The sequence below is a fragment of the Somniosus microcephalus genome, chromosome 8 (assembly GCF_052327205.1).
Source record: "Somniosus microcephalus isolate GS21.2 chromosome 8, FLI_Smic_1.0, whole genome shotgun sequence".
NCBI classification, from domain to species: Eukaryota; Metazoa; Chordata; class Chondrichthyes; order Squaliformes; family Somniosidae; genus Somniosus; species Somniosus microcephalus.
Window position 1 is genome coordinate 212919945 of NC_140994.1, and position 13347 is coordinate 212933291.

The window sequence follows — 13347 nt, forward strand, 5'->3', positions numbered from 1 at the left end:
CACAGTGGACGTTGGGGAGAGCATCGTGATACGCCATGCTGACCAGATCCTAGAGTCACAGGAACAAGTCAACCCCATGCCTCGCCCATACGTACCTGGTGATGAACCCGACGTACAGGTAGCATCTACCCCAGAAACAGTAGCATCGGAAGCTGATGAACCAACCGACGACAGGAGGCCAGAATCGCCTCCGCACCAAGAGCAAGACACTCGGGGATGTAGTGTATGTACCCGTCTACCTTTAAGGGAACTATTGAATGTAACCGTTCACCTTTACGGGAACTACTTTAGGTGTGGCACTATTTGTTTGGCTTCTGTATACTGTAATACCGATAGTGACCACACCAGTATATAAGTGTTGTAGCAGGATTGCTGGGGCAGATTCGCCCGGCCCTTCGAATAGTAAAGACCTGTTTGTTTGTTACTTCTGAAGTCTGTGTATTTATTAACTGCACAACCCACAGACTTTACAGTGGCGACGAGTCCGATCGTACCCTGCGGCAAGATTACCAAAAGCAACGAAGAGCGTCGAAGAGAGACAACCGCCCTCGTCGTGCTACCAAAAGAAAACACGAGGCTGCAACAACAGAAAGCAGGAAGACTAACAACAAAAGCTGTATCAGCAACAGGCACTGACTACCCTTCTGCCACGGTGTGGAGTGAGCCGACCAGCAAGAAACAAGGCGGCTGAAGAGACTGTGAGTAGGGGAAGGTGTAGAAGTATCCGGAGGATAAGGGCAGAGCACTCGACCTCGGTCGAGGGAGAGCTGTGCCGGCCAAAAGTCGGGTCCAACGGCATCGGGTGACAGCCGGACCGCGATCGGCGGGAACAATCCGGGCAGCGACCGCAGCCACAAAGTGCTGAGCCTGCGAGTAGGCGCGGGAAGAGAAACCCAGCCGCAGCCGGGGAGGGAAACACCGGTCTGCGAGAGGGCTGGGGAGGCGAACGGGAACCGTGCGGGTGAGGGCCGGGTGCGGAGAGAGAGACTGCGAGGAGCCAGTCCAGCGGCTGAGCTGTTCTCCACCAACGGGGTACCCAGGGCCGGTAGCACCGAACGTGCGGGTGAGAGAGCGACAGAGCCGGGTACAGAGAGAGAGACTGCGCGAGAGCCAGTCCAGCGGCTGAAATGTTCTCCGTTAACGGGGTGTACCCAGCGCCGGTAGAGCCGTGCGGGCGGGAGGAAAAGACATAGCCGAGTAAGGGGAGCTGTGCGGTAGCCAGCCAGCGGCTGAACCTGTCCGCTGTGGGGGAAGCGTACCCCTTCCACCGGGAAGAAACGCGGGAAGCCGCCATTAGGCGGAGAAGACGCCAGAAGCGGGAAACCGCCATTGAAGTGGGCGGGGCGAGAAAGGAAGAGCGGGAAACCGCCATTTTCGCGGGAAAACCGCCATCTTGATTGACATACCGCCATTGAAGTGGGCGGGGAGAGAAGGAAAGAGCGGGAAACCGCTGATTTCGCGGGGAAACCGCCATCTTAGAAACAAACAAATAAATAAGAATACTTAAAGAAATACTGGTGCTGCTCCCAAGGGAAGAAAGATGCCTAAGCGAGGGAATATTAACGACTTTAATTCTGAAATAGAAGACTGGGCCACGTACGTGGAACGCATAGAGATCTATTGCGAAGCCAACAAAATAGAGGAAGACGACAAGGCGATAACATTGCTAAACTCGATGGGGGCAAAAACATACGGGCTCTTGAAGCATCTAATAGCACCAAATAAACCAGCGGATCAGACCTTCGAAGAGATTGTGGCTGTGCTGAAGGACCACTTGAACCCCACACCGCTGATGCTGGCTGAACGATTCAAATTCTACGCAAGAATGCAGAAGAAAGACGAAAGCAATGCGGAATACTTGGTCGAACTGCGTAGGCTAGCGAAATACTGCCAGTTCGGAGGGAATCTGACAGAAGCGCTGCGGGACAAGTTCGTATGCGGATTGTCCAAAGAAGGGACGCAGAAGCGACTACTGGAAGAGAACGACCTCACACTGGACAGGGCTGTCCTTATAGCTGCATCGCACGAAGCCGCAGCGAAAGGAACGGCGGAAATGCAACTAAAGGCGGCGGCACTCGGGGTGGACCAAATTACTTCAAGCACAACAAAATGCTACCGTTGTGGGAAGACAACGCATGACCAGAATCAATGCTGGTTTAAGAACCAAGAGTGTAGGAAATGTGGCAAACTGGGTCACATCGCGAAGGTATGCCGGTCCGGGAAAAAGACCAATAATCAAAGGAAGCCACCACCAGAAAAGTACAACAAGGTACACAAGGTGGCTGAGAAGAGTTCAGACGAACAGAATTCAGATTCAGACCCAAACAACCAGGAGCTGGGTAGTCTGAGAATCCACAATGTGGGTAAAGAAACGGATCTACAGGCCATCTGGGTCATACTAAAAATAGCTGGAGTCCAAGTAAGAATGGAGCTGGACACTGGATCAGCTCTATCAGTCATCAACCGAAGGGACTACCACCGGCTATTCTCTCACATACCTTTAAGAAATACCAAGTTCGTATTACAGACATACACGGGGCATAACGTATACCCCGTGGGGAAAATAAGAGTCAAGGTGAGAGATCGGGGTAAAGAACACCCAAGAATGAGCTTGTACGTATTACCTGAGGGAGGACCACCACTTCTAGGACGGGAGTGGATTAAGAAAATAGACATGGAATGGCATTACCTAAAAGCCATAATGAGGGAGGACTCGGTGCAAGCTATTAGCTCAGATTCTGAAATGGATGATGATAAGACCAAGTCGAAAATGGAAGACAAGGCTAAAAGGGACTTGCCGACGATGGGAAAGAAAATGAAGACATGCAGAAGGACTTATGGTACCAAGAAGAATAAAGCTGCAGAGCAGAACTCCAGGTTGACAGAGAATTCTGAGCCTGTTCAAGCAAAGGATTCATCCATGACGGAAGAGCACCGAGCTCGGACGCAAACTTATGTCAAAGTACGACAACAATTAGAACAGTTGAGTGACCGTCTCGTACAGGAGATGAAAAATATGGAAAAGTTCTGGGACACCGAATGGGGGAACCTGGAAAGACTACAGAGACAGCTAGCTCAAGCAGAGAGCGACCATAGAGCCATCATGGTCAAATACCAATCACATTCCCCTGATGCTGTTCAGGAACTAGAATATTTACAGAATGAACCAAAGGAAGAGGAATCTTCAGGGAGCCAGGATTTTATTCCAGTTCTTCTTTACGACTCCTTACAAGCAGAGTGTGAGAAGTTGAAAGAACAGTATAAACAGGCCCAGGCTACAATTCTGGAGGGGGTTAACTCGGCAGCCTCCGAAAAGCTAGTTTCAGTAGAAGCATATGAACAACTAAAGGTTGAACATGAGCAAGAAGTCCAAAGGCTGCAGGAAATCCTTGATGAGCTCAAGGCCAAGACAGACTCATCGATAGAAGCTCCATCCATAGATGAGCAATTTAGAGGTGAAAATCATGGCAGAGCATGAAAGACAGGATGTCCAAGAACTTATAAAAACATTGAAGGACACCCAAGACAAATATGAGGCGGCAATGACCGAGGTTCAACAACTTGAAGAACAGATTCAACTGGGAATCCTTTCAGTGGAAGAACAGGACACTGTAAGAATGGTCCCTGAACATGAACTAGAGAGCATCAGGGCGCAACTTTTCCGAGCGCTGGAAGCCAAAGTTCAAGAGGAACGTAAGGTGGAAGTATTGGAGAAAGAGGTGGATGAAATGGAGAAGACTCTGATCCACCGTGTTCCCAGGGAAGAGTTAACGGTCGGCCAACTCCTTCATATGCTGAAGGACAAGACTCTGCAAGGGGAACAATCTGAACACGAGCTTCAATCTTCAGGGGGAACGAGTTCGGAGCTCTCAAAAGTCACGGAGATAGCTGAGGTGGCAACACAAATTTTACAAGGATGCCAGAAGTACGTTGAATCACGTCAAGGTGAACAGAAGAAGGTGGAAACCGTTACTTCAGTAGAAGGGTTAAATAGCCTGGTAACGCAATTACCGATGGGAAGGAAGGTATTGAACTCACAAATGAGGTCCGTCGTGAAGGAATGGCAGATAACCCAGGAAGAGCGGGATGAATATGAATGCATGAAGAAGGCTTTTCAAGAAAGATGTTTAGGGAAGGAACCACCGTCAGCTAACGTCCAGACGGGTGAGGAAGAAGTCGTCTCTCTCGCTGGCCTAACTCAGGACGAACCTGAATATTACCATGACCTGTTGAGTGACACTGAATATTACGAGGATGTGGTCTGCCCAGCTTGTGATGAAAACTCTCAAAGTGCTGAAATCCGGATGAAGCACTTAAGGTCTAAGGAACATAGAGAGTTGGTGGCGCTACAGCTGGCAGCCGAGAAAGGAGCTCCGAGAGTTTCAAAAAGGCAGAAAAGAAAAAGAAGAAGCAGAAGATAATAACTGTCTAAAATATTAGCACTTCTACCATTCCAGGCGGGACATTACGAAAGGAGCTAAATTAGTTGAAAAACTGGAAAATGTCAAGACAGCCAGTTAGTTGTAAAAGTCCGCACTGCTGTTACGTCAAGAAAAAGGCTATGGAGGAGTCACGCTAGCCAGGTGAACCGGCTACACCAAAGAAATGTTGTTCGGAACGAGTCAAGATCAGAGACTGAATCTATGAACTGTTTCCGCAGAGACTGAACCTGTGAACTGTTTCCACCGAGATTATATTTGTAAATTGTTTTATATGACATTGACTCCACCGAGATTATATCTGTAATTTTGTTTTATAGGAAGTTGAAGATATGTATGTTTAACGGGGACTCTGTAAGTAATAAGCTAAAAAGGGAGGATTGTAGTGTATGTACCCGTCTACCTTTAAGGGAACTATTGAATGTAACCGTTCACCTTTAAGGGAACTACTTCAGGTGTGGCACTATTTGTTTGGCTTCTGTATACTGTAATACCGATAGTGACCACACCAGTATATAAGTGTTGTAGCAGGATTGCTGGGGCAGATTCGCCTGGCCCTTCGAATAGTAAAGACCTGTTTGTTTGTTACTTCTGAAGTCTGTGTATTTATTAACTGCACAACCCACAGACTTTACAGGGGAAGGCGCTATCCAGAAAGGATCAGGAAGCCTCCCCAAAGACTGAATATATAAATAGACTATTTTCGGCTAATGTTGCATATTAAAAGTGTTAATTGTAATTAGTTTGATATTTAATTGTTAAATGAGTGTTATGGTACTGTTAATCTAAAAGGGGAGGAATTGTAATGTATATACCTTTAAGGGGGGGAACTATCTTTTACAGCTCATGTATACTGCAGTACCGGCAGTGACCACACCTGTATATAGCACTGAGTAGTAATCTGTACTGATCAGTTCCCGTGTGAGCCATGTTGAGTAAACACCTGTTGTACTGTTCTCCTGCAGTCTGTGTCTTATTATACACGGACACAACAACCTTCCTACTCAGAGGTGAGAGTAGTACCACTGAGCCAAGGATGACACCTATCTGGTGTATCTACATATAAGCAGATGATTTTGCACATCATATAATTGTTGCAATTTAAAAGGTTGATCGGTCTCAGTGAATTTTAACAAAAATGTGAATTAATTTTCATTGCAGATGTGCAACACAAGATTTCAATTAGTATGAGGTCAGACCATTCTTAAAATTATTACTGTGTTTGAATGTTCAGTTGTCAATGTTGAGTCAATGTTGAGTGAATACTGACATTTCAAATTTTTAAATGAGGAGACACTTTTAATCATTATGAATTATAACAGAAGCCTACTTGTTATGTAAAGTTCTCTCTTCTCTGCCCCAACAATTTGGCATATATTATATGGTACTTATATATTGTTAACTGGACACTAGATGGCTCCCAAGGACATTTTAGCAATTACACTCCAAGGTGTCTCCTATTGTTTTTGTTACTTTTTGACGGAATATTCTAGAGGGTCTGGAAATAGTTATTGCCACACTGAATTGAGTGTTTCTTCAGACTTAACACAATTTATCTTTATGCAAACTGTAAGCACCAGTTTCAATTTCCTACAACATCCATTCTTGCAGCCCAACTAAGTAGGGTTGCGAACTCTGCTTGAATGTAACGCTGGCGGGCTCATCACATAACCTCCTGCCTCCCCCTCCCACACCCTTGCCATTAGTCGCCCAACTTGTCCATCCTCACGACGCACTGTGTTTCCGCGCCAATTGGAAAACGCAGACTCTTCATTAGCCACTTGGATGATTCTTGACTATCAGTTTTTTCCCATCTCCAATATTTTTAATAAATAATCAGAAGTATTCAAAGAAATTTTTAAAAATATATAAATATGTTTAACGCCCTTATGATTTTTTCTCCAGGGTTGATCACAACAGTTTCTGGGAGATTAATCTTCAATTGCTGGAAACTCTCGGCCAATCCTGGAGGCATCCCTACATCTGAGTGATAAATGATACTGTTGAACAGTTTTGTACTGGTGGCTTCTTGTCTACTAGGATAATGAAACGACTTCTGTTTTTGTTTGGGAACCTCAGCTTGGTTGAGAGTGTACTCAGCTGGTCTCTTACTAATGGCCTTTATTGCACTCGGCTCCAAAACCCATTGCATCATCATCCAGTCTCAAGAGGCTATTGTGTGGTGGCATTATCATCATCATCTCTCTGAAAAAAAAATCTGAAATAGATGGTCCATGCACACTCATGCTCATCATGGTATATGTATTTTTTTTAACCCATGCATGTTTTCTAAAACAGTTCGTGGTACGCAAAATGCACGACATGGCATTTTTGCTATATTTTATGTAAATAACTTCCGTAGGACAATTTACTGTTATACTTAAAACGCCGCCTTATGATTAAGTAAAAATAGGTAGGAGCCGGAACGAACGCGCCCGGACGGCTCCCGGGAGTTGGGAAGCTGGACGCGGATGACGGGAGAGCCGCCCAGACAGATCAGTCTTTGTCGGCCGCTCAGGCTGGGGAGAAGGGGCGGGGCCGGGCCGGTGACGTCACTGGCGGGGCTGCACGCATTGTGGAAGATGGAGGCGCGAGCTGGGCTCGGGGTGTGGGCGTTCGCGCTCGGCTTGATCGCCGCCGTTGTTGTCGATTGTCAGATGAGGAACGGTGAGTGAGGGGAGCGCGGAGTGGGCTCGCAGTGCCAGGAGATCATCATTATCATCATCATCATCGTCGGCCCGGCCGGAGCCCAATTTAACATCTGGGTCGGTGTGAGTCCGCGAAGGCGGTAGAGTCGGATCGGGGAGGGTTTGGGCTGGGGTTTGGGGGTGCAAGAGTTTGGTTTGGGTCGGTTCAGATTCATTTTAAGGGCTAAATTTGGGTGGTGGTGCGGACAATTTTTACAGCCTGAAATTCCTGACTTGAAATGTTGAATCTTTAAAAGAAAGAATCATTCGGGTTTTTTTTTAAACTCTTCCCAAGCCTGATTATTATGGCATGAGGTTGTGTAAAAGTTAAAACATTAAGTCAGTTGTATTCACTGTGGTACTTGAAATAAGTATTCTGACTTTTATTTTTTGGTATTTCAAACAAATTATCTTCCAACAAAATAATGGGGTTAAAGCCGTTTTTTTTCTTTTGGAAATAGTGACAACGTGTTACTTATTTCTTGTTATGGACACATCTACTGTGATTGTGTCACAATCAATCTGTTCCAGTGGCTCATGCACCAACTGCATGGAAAGAAATGACACCAGCAGCAAAAAAATGGACTGAAAACTCTGCACACCACAATATTGAAAAAGTTCAAAGTCTACAAATTAAGACCTTTTTGTCAACTTGTGCTACAGGATATGCACTGAATATATGTGCTAAAACACAAAGAAGATGTAGAAATGAGTTTAATAACACTTGTTGAGAAATGTTCTATGTAGCAATATATGGCAGTACATTATATTTGCAGAAATAACAACAGAAAATGCTGGAAAAACTCAGCAGGTCAGGCAACATCCGTGGAGAAAAATTTGAGTTGATGTTTCGGGTCGAACCCTTCTTCAAAACTGGAAAGAAAATAAAATAAATCGAAGGCAGGGCTGCGATCGGACAAAAGTGAAAGAAACAAAAGCAGTAAAAGAGCTAGACGAGATGGTAATAGGCTGAGATTAGGTGCAAAGTGTATTGGCAGGGCAAGAGATAGCTGCCAGGTGTGAGAGAAACAAAAGGAAAGGGGGGGGGGGGAAGGAGTGGAAAATTACAAGAAAAAATGTGTAATGGGGCCGAGGTTATGATCTGAAATTGTTGAACTCGATATTGAGTCCGGAAGGCTGCAGAGTGCCTAATCGGAAGATGAGGTGCTGTTCCTCGAGTTTACGTTGAACTTCCGTGGAACAATACAAGAGGCTAAGGACGGTGAGGTCCGAGTGGGAATGGAGCGGTGAATTAAAATGCCAGGCGACCGGAAGCTCGGGGTCACCCTTACGGACTGAACGGAGGTGTTCCGCAAAGCGGTCACCCAATCTGCGTTTGGTCTCCCCAATGTAGAGGAGACCGCATCGTGAGCAGCGAATACAGTATACTAGATTGCGAGAAGTACAAGTAAATCGCTGTTTCACCTGGAAGGGGTGTTTGGGGCTCTGGACAGTGGGTTTCTAATAGTCTTATTTGTCCATAATTAGAAGTGGGGTTGTCTTGTAATTTTGGCCACATGCTAATATTGGTATGCCAAAATCAATTATTGACGCCTCTTTAAAAAAAAAAAAAATAATGGCCTGAAATTTGCAGTCAGCGGCGAAGCATAGAAACATAGAAGATAGGAGCAGGAGTAGGCCATTTGGCCCCTCGAGCCTGCTCCGCCATTCAATGAGATCATAGCTGATCATCCAAATTCAGTACCCTGTTCCTGCTTTCTCCCCATATCCCTTGATCCCTTTAGCCTTAAGAAATATATCCAACTCTTTCTTGAATATATTTAATGAACTGGCCTCCACCGCCCTCTGTGGCAGAGAATTCCACAGGTTCACCACTCTCTGGATGAAGAAATTCCTCCTCATTTCAGTCCTAAATGGCTTACCCCTTATCCTTAGACTGTGACCCCTGGTTCTGGACTCCCCGACCATCGGGAACATCCTTCCAGCATCTAGTCTGTCTAGTCCTGTTAGAATTTTATAAATTTCGATGAGATCACCTCTCATTCTTCTAAACTCCAGCGAGTACAAGCCCAATAGACCAAATCTCTCCTCATACGTCATTCCTGCCATCCCAGGTATCAGTCTGGTGAATCTTTGCTGCACTCCTTCCATGGCAAGAACATCCTCAGATAAGGCGACCAAAACTGCACACAATACTCAAGATGTGGCCTCACCAAGGCCCTGTACAACTGCAGCTAGACATCCTTGTTCCTGTACTCAAACCCTCTCACTACGAAGGCCACCATTTGCCTTCTTAACCGCCTGCTGCACCTGCATGCTTATTTTCAGCGACTGGTGCACAAGGACGCCCAGGTCTCATTGCACTTCCCCTTCTCCCAATCTATTGCCATTTAGATAATCTGCCTTCCTGTTTTTGACACCAAAGTGGATAACCTCACATTTATCCACGTTCTATTGCATCTGCCATGCTTCTGCCCAATCACCCAACCTGTCCAAATCATACTGGAGTTTCTCGGCATCCTCTTCACAGCACACACGCCCACCCAGCTTTGTGTCGTCTGCAAACTTGGAGATATTACATCTAGTTCCCTCGTCCAGATCATTAATATATATTGTGAATAGCTGGGGTCCAAGGACCGATCCCTGCGGTACCCCACTAGTCACTGCCTGCCGCTCGGAAAAAGAGCCGTTTATTCCAACTCTTTGCTTTCTGTCTGCCAACCAGTTTGCTATCCAAGTCAATACCTTGCCCCCAATCCCATGTGCCTTAATTTTACACGCTAATCTCTTATGCGGGACCTTATCGAAAGCCTTTTGAAAATCCAAATACACCACATCCACTGGTTCTCCCTTATCTGTTTTACCAGTTACATCCTCAAAAAATTCCAGTAGATTAGTCAAGCACGATTTACCTTTTGTAAAGCCATGTTGACTTTGTCTGATCCGGTCACTTTTTTCCAAGTGCTCTGCTATTACATCTATATATATAAAGCGGCTCTTCTGTCCGTCTGTCCTGATGTCTGTCTGTCTGTTCTCTATACGTTTGAAAGTTACAGAGCGTACCGACGCGTGCGTCGCCGCAAAAGAAAGCTTGTGATTCCGGACCGGTCATAGGCGTATTTACGTTTTGGCCGGACAAAAACCGCGCCCGCGGTATCCGAAAAACGTTCAGCCTTCCGCTCATTAGCATCTCATTAGCGACCGTGTGACGTCGAGGTCAACCAATCGGACGGCGGGTTCCTTCCTACAGTCGAGTGTCGAGTGACTCGACGATTGACCAATCCTACGCTTCGGTGACCTGACCGGTCGACCAATCGGTGCGTGTGTGGGCGGGCCTTATCCTTCTGAACCGAGGTGAGTGGCCGCCATCTTGATTTTTCACAATTTTTTCCCCACACTTTCAGTGTGTTAGGGAAGTAAGGTAAATATTTGAATTATGTGTTAGGGAATTAATTAACAATTTATTTGAGTTTTATATTGTGTTTAGCAACCCCCCCCCCCTCCTCCTCACCCTCGCGCAGGGGGGACTCGGGGCCTGAAGCTCAAAAAATTTCTCTCTCTCTCTCTTTCTTCCCTCTCTCTCTCTCCTTCTCCTCTTCCCTCTCGCTCCTTCTCCTCTTCCCTCTCTCCTCTTCCCTCTCTCTCCTTCTCCTCTTCCCTCTCTGTCTCTCTCTACTTCCCCCTCTCAGCTTTCACGGTGCCGTAGCGCGGGCGGGCCGCCCGAAGTTTCCCGCTCGCTAACGGCCGCCTCGCGCCGCCCGCACTGACCGCGCATGCGCCACCCGCACTGACCGCGAGAGCCCGCTGCCGGCCGCCGCTCAGCATTCCCGCTATCGCAACGGCACCGGACCTCGGGCGCTAGGGAGGGGAGTGGGGGAGGGAGGAGGGGAGGGAGGGAGGGGAGGGAGGGAGAGGAGGGGAGGGAGGGAGAGGAGAGGGGAGGGAGGGAGAGAGGGGAGGGAGAGAGAGGGGAGGGGAGGGAGAGGAGGGAGGGGAGGGAGAGAGAGGGGAGGGGAGGGAGAGGACATGACAGGGAGAGGGGGGACACACAGGGGCAGGGAGACCAAGCGCCCCAAAATTGCCCTCGCAACGCGGGGCTCCCCAGCTAGTCCTTTATAATGGACTCTAGCATTTTCCCCACTACTGAAGCAAAGGCATTTGCTGCTGACCCCAAAGTAAGCTTCGCACAAAGATCTTGCGATCTCTGTGTCGTGAAGTTCGGGTTTTCCGATGCGTAATTCAAATCAACGTAGTATAGTGAGAATCCCATAGTGCCAGCTGCTGTGACAGTAACAAACTGTCTAAACAGCCAATCAAAACGCAGAATTCTCACACAGCAAACAAGGAAATGGGTAAGCTCTTAAAATTCTAACTTTTTAAAAATGTTAGAGAGCAAAGCAAAGATTGGGACTCTCACAAGGGGAAAAGGCAAACCTGAAATAAAGATGAACAAAATTAATTTTTTTAAAGCTGCTTAATTTAAATTTTTTAATTAAAATTGATAAATTTGACACCACACAAAATTAAAATTAGTTTTTCAGAGCCATAACCTTTGTTCACCAGTCAATACGCTGTTAAAACCCCAGTTACACTTAATCCTTTTGGGTCTAGCTTTTAATGGGGTATTTAACAGTGTAATTACTGTGGAAGAGCCGAAGTTTTCATTAGTTTCCATGATTTGAGAGATTTCACTGATTGCCGGCTCTGTGGGTGAGGGTGGGGCATGCATGATGCAGCCTGTGAAGGAGCAGTGAATGACAGATCGCAACTTCAGGATTTCTGCATTAGGCTGTGCATGCGCTAAATCCTGAAGTTGCGGTCAGTTTTAAAGGCAACTGCCGGTTTGCCGTCATCAAGACTGCAAATTCCGGGCCAAAATAAACTGGGATGACTAGTTATTGCCTGCACACCCAATTAAGAAAAGTTATCTTGTTTTCAACGAGTGAACTAAGCTGAAGGATCCCATATAACAACAGAAAATGCTGGAAAAACTCAGCAGGCCAGGCAACATCCGTGGAGAGAGAAATAGAGTCAACGTTTCAGGTCGAAACCCTTTGTCAAGACGGATCCCATTGTCGGGCAACGTTTTTGTAGGAAAGTCGATTGTTATAAGAATGCATTCTATATTACGTGTGCAAGTTGTAGCAACAAGGCTATTAGGTTAAAATACTTTTTAAATGCCTTGTTTCAGAAGCTTTCTGTGACTTTTAGTAATTTAATTAACTTGATCTTTCCAGGGAGTTTTTTTTGCAATACTTTGAGTCATATGACTCCATAAAGAAACCTCACATTGTGACGTGTTCAGCCAATTTAAAACCCCTGCAGTTAGTTTCTGTGGTAATTGTACTGGAAATAGCAAAATTGAAAAAAATCAATATAAAGCACAGGCTACCTGACAGCCGACTTGAGCTCAGATCTGCTTTTACACTGGTAGCGTTGTGCTGTTATAAGTATAGTATGTTTTTCAGTGTAAGCCTTTCCGGTTGAAGTGTAGAAGTATGGCACTGAAGCAAAAGCTCATTTCTAAAGCGTGCTTTGGTGCTGGTTTTTACAAATAGTGTAAGCTGCTACATCAGCATTGATATAATATAAATAGTTGTACAGGTAGACTACCCTTTATCCGGACTTCCGAAAACCGAAACCCTCTAAAAACCGAAGGTTTTTTCGGTCAGCGTAAGTCGTGCGCACGACATGACCAGAGTGGCGCACGACTTACAGGTATTTAGCTTAGTTTGTACCTGTACATGTTTGAAGTTTTACTGAATGTTTTCCTTACAAATAAACTGTACTACAGTATTTATCCCTGTAACTACAGTATTTATAGTCGTTATTTATCCCACCCTTTCGGATAAGGGATAGTGTATCCTTTATCCGCACTCCCGAAAACCGAATTACCTCTGAAAACCGAAGTGTTTTCGCGCACCTTCCGAAATCCGAAATTTTCCTAAAACCGAAGCACGGCTGGTCCCGAGGTTTTCGGATAAAGGATAGTCTACCTGTATTTATAAATATAAAATAGTCATTAAAAGGCTCATAAATGTAAGATAGTTACCAAAAAAATGTAATGGGGAATTTAGGAGAAACTTCTTTACTCAAAGAATGGTCAGAATGTGGAACTACCACAAGTAGTAGTTGAGAATAGCATAGATGCATTTAAGCAGAAGCTAGATAAGCGCATGAGGAAGAAAGAAATAGAAGGGTATGTTGATAGGGTTAGAGACGAGTGGTTGAGAGGAGGCTCGTGTGGAGCATAAACGCCG

At 45.9% G+C, this 13347-nt stretch overlaps 1 protein-coding gene across 2 annotated transcripts in view; it reads left to right on the forward strand.

Annotated features, from left to right (window-relative positions):
- The first annotated feature begins 6937 nt into the window (after positions 1-6937).
- LOC147114094 (uncharacterized) overlaps positions 6938-13347 on the forward strand; it is a 28285-nt gene continuing 21875 nt past the window's right edge. Inside the window, exon 1 of one of the 2 annotated variants that reach the window (XM_085995696.1) lies at positions 6938-7106. In XM_085995696.1, coding sequence (XP_085851822.1) covers positions 7022-7106 — 85 coding nt within the window. In that variant the 5' untranslated portion in view covers positions 6938-7021. Of the gene's footprint in view, positions 7107-7185; positions 7205-13347 lie in introns of those variants that run through there. The other variant, XM_085995697.1, reaches the window with a different exon arrangement.